Raw genomic sequence first — 7,494 nt, 5'->3', positions numbered from 1 at the left:
CTTTTTTTTTTTTTTTACAATTTTTTGATTTTAACTTTCTAAATGACATTACATTATTTAAGGTCATAAGATTAAATGATACTTTAATACTATTGAAACTAGTAATTCAAATATACTATACTCTATGTATATTTAATTTAAAATCACGAGATTTTGAAGTATATTGTTTACTTTCAAATTCTGTCTATCAAGTCAAAACTGGAGAAATAAATTCAAATGGAGGAACTAATTTTAGCTCAGAAAATGAGAGGTGGAGGGAGTTGAAAATAGGGTAATATCCCATAAATACGTGAAAACGCGTGAATGCGCCGAATATGAGAGTTGGCATCCATCTAATTGAACCTTCCTTTACCTACCAACCATTCATTATTTATGTCCTCCTTTATATTCAAACTGCTTCACTCTTCAAGACGCTTGAATAAAGCAACCTCAAAAAGTGATTGATTCATACATATACATTCTTTCATTTTTTTCACATTTTAGTACTAGATATACTCAGCTAGCCATACTTCAAGAACTCGGTATGTCCCTTTCTTATTCTGTTTAAAGCTGCTACATTTTTTTGTCTTACATTCTTGTTTGAGCTGACCATGTTCAAGTATTTCTTAATGACATACTCTAGTGCAGTGGCTTAGACACATGTAGTGAACGCCCTTTGTCGAAAAATTATACTATATATTCAGAAAAACCTCTGAGGTATATAGGCCAAAAATTATTTTTTTACACATACATATTAAAATTTGAACGTCTTAACAAAATTTTTGATTTCACCACTGCTCGAATGGTCTCTTTTGTACTTGAAGATCTGTTACATTATATGTAAACTGGGATTTTGCAGGTATAGTACAAAAGGGGTCCAATGGGCAAATTAGCTTTGCTTCATATGCTTTGTGGAATCTTGATATTCTGGACTGTAAAAGCAGAGGATGCTTATAGATACTTCACGTGGACTGCCACTTATGGAATTGCTTCTCCATTAGGTACTCCCCAGCAGGTTAGCATTTCATTTTTTGGCTGTTTTGTTTGATGTTGTTTTGTCACTTTGTCTTGATATGGGTTAATCAAGAATTTTAATTATTATTATTTTTTCAATGAAAGTTTTGATCTTTGAACTGGTTAGGTAATCCTTATCAATGGTCAATTCCCTGGTCCTAGGCTTGATCTTGTCACAAATGAAAATGTTGTCCTCAACTTGATTAATAAGTTGGACGAGCCACTTCTTTTGACATGGTGAGTTTCCTTTTCCTATCTATCCCTTTGTGTGTTCACATTTGCTTGAATTTTTTTTTTAACGTCTTAAAACCTACTTATTGGCAGTCAAGTTCGTTTACTGCACTTGCATCCCACAAATGGGTTCTGGGGAAGGTGGAGTGTATGTAGACTGTACCCCTACTTCGTGGAAGTAGAGATACTGTTTCCGAAAATCCTTGGCTCAGGTGCAGCAAATCTACGTAGTTATAAAAAGGAAAAATGACAGTGAAGAAAACGTAGCTTCTTAATTGTAATAACAACAAACTAGTGCATCACTAAAACACAATAAACAATAGATGGTCATTTACTCCACCTATTTCTTTCAAAATGTGTTCCCCTTTTGGATTGTGGCAACTTATTAGGATGACTGCATTCTGTTGATGTTTCTGTTGCTTGAGTGGAAGAGCTAGAAAGTGTAGTGTTAAATGTAATATTGCTTATCATGTTTAGGAACGGAATCAAACAGAGAAAAAACTCTTGGCAAGATGGAGTTTTGGGAACTAATTGTCCTATTCCTCCAAATGCAAATTACACTTACAAGTTTCAAGCGAAAGACCAGATTGGAAGCTATATGTATTTCTCTTCGACTCAACTGCACAGAGCTGCTGGAGGTTTTGGAGTACTTAACGTTTATGCAAGATCTGTAATTCCTGTTCCATATGCAAAACCTGCTGGGGATTTCAGTTTGCTTATTGGTGATTGGTACCAGACTAGTCATAAGGTGAGTCTACTGCCTATTTCTTGCAGTCTTTTCTATTGAATTTAGCTACAATCAGTCACATAGGTGTAGCTTTCTCTCTAGCTCCGCCCCTGATCAGTCAAATGCTAGGAGTAACTTATTGAGGACCCTAATTTGGCTCATCTAATGATATATATGTATCAGTGCCTTCTTTCTTGATATATTTGGGTCTTGGGACCATCTAAGGAAATGTACTTTACATTCCTTTCCACTATAATCTAAAGATTCTCATGCATATGTGATGTTTTCAATTTAAAGAATTTTGAGAAAATGTCGGAACATATTTAAGATACCGCTTGAAGGAAATTACATGAAGTTTTCCTTTGCTCTGATTTTCGAACAATTTTTAATTATGTAAGGATACTCAATTTCTTCATATCCTTGGGATTTGCCAGGCATTGCGGCAAATATTGGATTCAGGGAAGTCTCTTCCCTTCCCAGATGGTCTCCTTGTAAATGGTCAAAAGCAGTCAACTTTCACTGGCGATCAAGGTTATCTCAGCATTTTAATCTTCTCTAGTGCCCATGTTCGTTACTGAATTGGCATTCACCATCAAAACGTGCTGCTGATTTACCCTCTACAAGTAATAACTCATTAGCAACACTGATCTTACTTTTGATTTCAGGCAAAACATATATGTTCAGGATTTCAAATGTGGGTTTGAAAACTACCATTAACTTCAGAATTCAGGCCCACAAGATGAAGCTGGTTGAGGTTGAAGGATCTCATGTCATTCAAAATTTATACGATTCTTTTGATGTCCATGTTGGTCAATCTTTATCCATCCTTGTCACATTGGATCAACCTCCGAAGGATTACTACCTTGTTGCTTCTACAAGGTTCACGACGACAGTTCTTACTACCACTTCAGTGCTCCACTACTCAAATTCTCAAATACCCGTGTCTGGACCTGTGCCAGCTGGTCCAGCTGATCAATTTCAGTGGTCTTTGATGCAAGCCAGAACAATCAGGTATATATTCCAGTGTGCATATCTATTGCCTCCTCACACCATTGCTCTTTAAGTTTTAGAATCCTGGCTTCATTTACTGCACTTACTCCTGTACTTCCTAAAATTTTTCATTTGATTCACCATGAATAGACATTCATAGATCGATAGGGTGAAGGGTAATCTTGGAAATTTTACTAATGTCATGGGTAGCAACTAGCACGAGAACACTTCAGAGGTAAATATATATTTTTGCAAGGCAAGTAACTTGAGTCTTCTGATGCAGTGCCCTTAATGGGGATCATTATATGTTGCACCAGCTTAGCATTTCTGATGTCGAACATATAGTATCGACAGCTATGATAGTTATAACTCTTCCATAACCTAACTTGTTTTCCTTTTGAAGGTGGAATCTGACATCAAATGCAGCTAGACCAAATCCGCAGGGTTCATTCCATTATGGAAAAATTACTCCTCCAAGGACAATTTTGCTTGCCAACTCTGCACCACTTATCAGCGGGAAGCAGAGATACGCTGTCAATGGTATCTCTTACATTAATCCTGACACTCCTCTGAAGCTTGCTGATCACTTTAACATTCCGGGGGTGTTCAGTTTGGATTCCATTCGAACTGCTCCAGCTGCTGGTCCTCCACACCTAGCTACAGCTGTGTTGCCATCTTCTCTCCATGAGTTCCTTGAAATCGTTTTCCAAAACAATGAAGACACAATGCAATCTTGGCATCTTGATGGTTATGATTTCTGGGTAGTAGGGTATGTCCTAACTCCTAATCATTAAAAAGTTCTCAGTGCACCTAGTTTGAGGTAGGCCTTTGTTTTCTAACTCTTCTTGTTGTTAATATCTGCAGTTTCGGATCAGGTACTTGGACACAAGATAGCAGAAAAGGATATAACCTTGTTGATGCTCTTACTAGACATACTACTCAGGTAATTTCAATTTTCTCCATGGCAATGCAACTCTTTGAGGACATTAAGTAAAGAGTCCAACTAATATACAATGACAGTATAAAGGGTTTCACACTATCAGGCTACTTAAAAGTCAACTACATGTAACTTTCTATAGCAAAGTATGGACTCGTAACCTGCAAATCATGCCTGTTACAACAAATTAAACTGTACATATATTGTAAAAATCTTTTATAGCGTCAATGTATGTAGTTTTAAATCCCTTTTAAGTGAAGTAGGATTGGTTCACGAAAAGCTGAATTGCAGTTTCTAAGATTCAACATGAAATGTTTCTTGCAGGTTTATCCTAAATCTTGGACTGCGATATTTGTCTCTTTGGACAACCAAGGAATGTGGAATTTGAGGTCTGCAATGTGGGATAGGCAATATCTTGGTCAACAGGTTTACCTCAGGGTCTATAATCCAACAGCCAGTTTAGCTAATGAATATGGCATACCTACAAATGCTCTTCTCTGTGGCAAAGCTGCTGGTCGACGTCCTTAATTTGATCAATGCTTCTGAAAGTCTTATATTTTCTTGGTCATAAGAGGTTGACTACAAGAGGTGTCCGGCAAAAGAAACTACTTGCTACTTAAGTTGTACTCCCTACATAACAACCAAATATTTTGTGGTTGTTAGCTAAGTTGATTTTTTATGCAATTAGTTCTGGCTCCGCAGAAATGGTGTTTAATGATTAAATTGAGATGGGCATAAACAATTTATCAGAAAATTGTTCAACTCAATTTTTATGGAACCTTAGCCGAAAGATCATATAATTTTTATGGAACCTTGGCTGAAGGATTATACTCCCTCCGTTCATTTTTACTTATCATTCTTTGCTTTATGAAAGTCAGTTTAACTAAACTTCGACGCTAAATTGAAGTATATTAACTTATTATTTTAAATTTAGATGTTCGAAAACTAAGAAAAATAATATAAGTTGTAATTATTCGTATATTAATATGATGACAAAAATATATTTTCAAATATTAGTTAAAATTGATGCAATTTGACTAGGCAAAATGTGACCACGTAAAAATGTGTTGGGAAATATTAATTAGCCTAATGAACATTCCATGCTAAAATATCTCTACGGCATGATGGAGATAAAATATGAGTCTTTTTTTAGCAACCAATATATAAGTCAGAATCACTCAGCGTTCTCATATGTGAAAAAAAATAAAATTGAGGTCATTTAGCATGCGTCGCTTTTACGTATATTTATACTAAAAATATTAGAATACGTAAATACTTTCTCCCTTCATTTTTATTTGTCATTAATTTTCTAATTAAATTTTTATTTTTACTTATTATTTTTGACATATCAAGAGAGAACAATTTTTTTTTCTATTTTATCCTTAGCATTGATTGCTTTGTCTCAAAATTAATTTCAAGACACAGTGTAAATATTATTTAATAAGGGTATTGTGATAAAATAGTTATTTTATTACTCTTTTCATTTCATATTAGTTGTCTCTCTTGCTAAAAATATTTATTTCATTTTAGTTGTCTAAGCTATGGCCGGCCTTAATGAATGAAGCGGAGTGTTGGCCAGTTAAGAACTCCCACATCCAGAAGTTGAAGGTAGCGGAAATGAGGATGCCGCGGTGGATGTGTGGACTTACTAGGAGTGATAGGATAAGGAATGAGACTATTCGGGAGAAGGTGAGAGTGGCCTCAATGGAGGATAAGATGAGAGAAGTGCGGTTGAGATGGTTGGGCATGTGATGAGGAGGGGCATGGATGTCCCAGTTCAGAGGTGAGAGAGATTATCTTTGGATGGTTTCAGGCGGGGCAGAGGTAGGCCGAAGAAAACTGGAGGGAGGTGATTAGACATGACATGAAGCTCCTATAGCTTACTGTGGACATGATCCTAGTAGAAGGTTAGTGCGGGTGGGTGACCTTGCTAGAGGTCGTAGAACTTTGCAGATAAGATAAAGTCTCTAGCTAGGAGGGTTGGAGAGGGGGGCTTGCGGTTTGATAGTTTATGATACTGCATTGTTGATGCCGTATTTATTTTATTTCACCTTGGCTTGTGTTTTATTACAACTGTATTTACTATCCTTTCGTCTTAAGCCGGGGGCCTATCATAAACAGTCTCTCTACTTCTCCGAAGTAATGGTATGGACTACGTATATTTTATCCTCCCCAAACCCCACTAGGTGGGACTGCACTGGGTATGTTGTTGTTTGTTGTCCAAGTTTTAAAATCAAGAGAAGTTTGTTGTATTTTGTCAATATTATCTCTATCATTAAATGACTATGTAAAGTGTAAATATTGAAATTTATATTTTCAATGCATAATTAATAGGGTTACTTTATTAAAATAAGCCTCTATTAAATATTTTTTTAAGGAGAGTGTCAAGTCAATAAGGGTCAACTAAAACAAGACAGAGGGAGTAATTATTTTTTGGGAAAAGGACACCCACTAGCCATTTTTAAAATAAATGATCAGTGTTTGACATTTTGCCACAAAATAGTCTGTCGGCTATTTAATTTCCACTTTATAGTCATTTTCTAATTTGGGTTATTTTAACTTATGTAGTTTAGACACAGTTTATATACCATTGATACAGTCCGTATACAATACTGATATAGTTCTTACAAAAATAGAGCATCCTTTTCCAACTAGGGCCATTCGGCCCTTTTCTAATTTCATTTTTCTTTGCTGCAAATTTTTTAAAAGAAAAATATTTTTTTTTATTGTTTAAAAATAATAACTAAATATAATTATATAAAAATCGTATAATTGTTATATAGTATATGTATCTATATAAGATATGTGTATAGAAATTTTATAGTTCTATCAAATATGTATATGTATAGAATATATGTAAAAATGTATTGAAAGTGTATAAAAATTATATAATTGTTGTATAAAATGTGTAAAAAAAAAAGGTGTACAATTATTGTATAAATCGTGTATCAAAACTATATAATTTTCGTATAGAATATTTATATGTATAAGATAGGTATAGAAACTGTATAGAACAAGCCAACAAATTAAAATGACTAGAAAATGGAATTTAGATTCCATGGTCATTTTCGTGGAATTAATTTCGGCCGAATAACCATTTGTGTCCTTTTTTCTTATTTTTTTTTATGAATATATCAAGTTAAAATGTGACAAGTAAAAACAAATGGACCGAAGAATTACTTTTATCTTTTTTAGATAAAACATATAATGTAATATTTAATTCATGTATGTATTATTATTGCTAAGTGACATGTATTCATCCTTTAAGTTATTATCTATAATATATTAAAAGTGTGAAAATTTTTTAAAATGTTGTTGAATTTTTTGCCCTTTGTTAAAGTCCCCACTTTAGACAAAATCGTCTTTTTACTATTTTTTCTAATATTTAAAAGTTAAAAATTAATTAAATATTTTATGGTAAAAGAAATTATTAGAAGTCATCACAATTTTAATATTTTTTTTTAATTTAAAAATTAATTTTTAATTAAATATATTTATGGTAAAATCTTTCCTTATTATAGATCATCAAAATTAATGACAACTGAAAATCGTCTTTTCACTATTTTTTTCTGTATTTAAGAGTTAAAATCTACATCTATCTATAATATATTAAAAG

The 7,494-nt window shown here is 33.7% G+C and overlaps 1 protein-coding gene across 2 annotated transcripts; it reads left to right on the top strand.

The window, feature by feature from the left end:
• Positions 1 to 307: 307 nt before the first annotated feature.
• Positions 308 to 4,706, top strand: LOC107858675 (L-ascorbate oxidase homolog). Of its 2 annotated transcripts, none has more exons than XM_016703430.2 (9): positions 308 to 521; positions 839 to 994; positions 1,121 to 1,230; positions 1,702 to 1,972; positions 2,386 to 2,482; positions 2,617 to 2,962; positions 3,345 to 3,710; positions 3,806 to 3,884; positions 4,203 to 4,706. In XM_016703430.2, exons 2-9 carry the CDS (start codon positions 860 to 862, stop codon positions 4,404 to 4,406), a joined length of 1,608 nt encoding a protein of 535 aa, XP_016558916.1. In that variant the 5' UTR covers positions 308 to 521; positions 839 to 859; the 3' UTR covers positions 4,407 to 4,706. The 2 variants fall into 2 exon arrangements, with proteins under 2 accessions (XP_016558916.1, XP_047262350.1); XM_047406394.1 differs by lacking the exon at positions 308 to 521 and adding an exon at positions 565 to 696.
• The last annotated feature ends 2,788 nt before the right edge of the window (positions 4,707 to 7,494 follow it).

This window comes from Capsicum annuum, chromosome 2, assembly GCF_002878395.1.
Source record: "Capsicum annuum cultivar UCD-10X-F1 chromosome 2, UCD10Xv1.1, whole genome shotgun sequence".
Lineage (NCBI taxonomy): Eukaryota > Viridiplantae > Streptophyta > Magnoliopsida > Solanales > Solanaceae > Capsicum > Capsicum annuum.
Note: the sequence above shows the minus strand (reverse complement) of the source record. Positions and strands in the feature narration are given on the sequence as shown.

Bases quoted from the DNA above. Each gene is read 5' to 3' on its own strand.
- LOC107858675 (XM_016703430.2), top strand. From the start codon at position 860: ATGGGCAAATTAGCTTTGCTTCATATGCTTTGTGGAATCTTGATATTC. The intron at 1,973-2,385 runs GTGAGTCTACTG...GGGATTTGCCAG, and splicing joins GGTACCAGACTAGTCATAAG to GCATTGCGGCAAATATTGGA. The intron at 3,885-4,202 runs GTAATTTCAATT...TGTTTCTTGCAG, and splicing joins TTACTAGACATACTACTCAG to GTTTATCCTAAATCTTGGAC.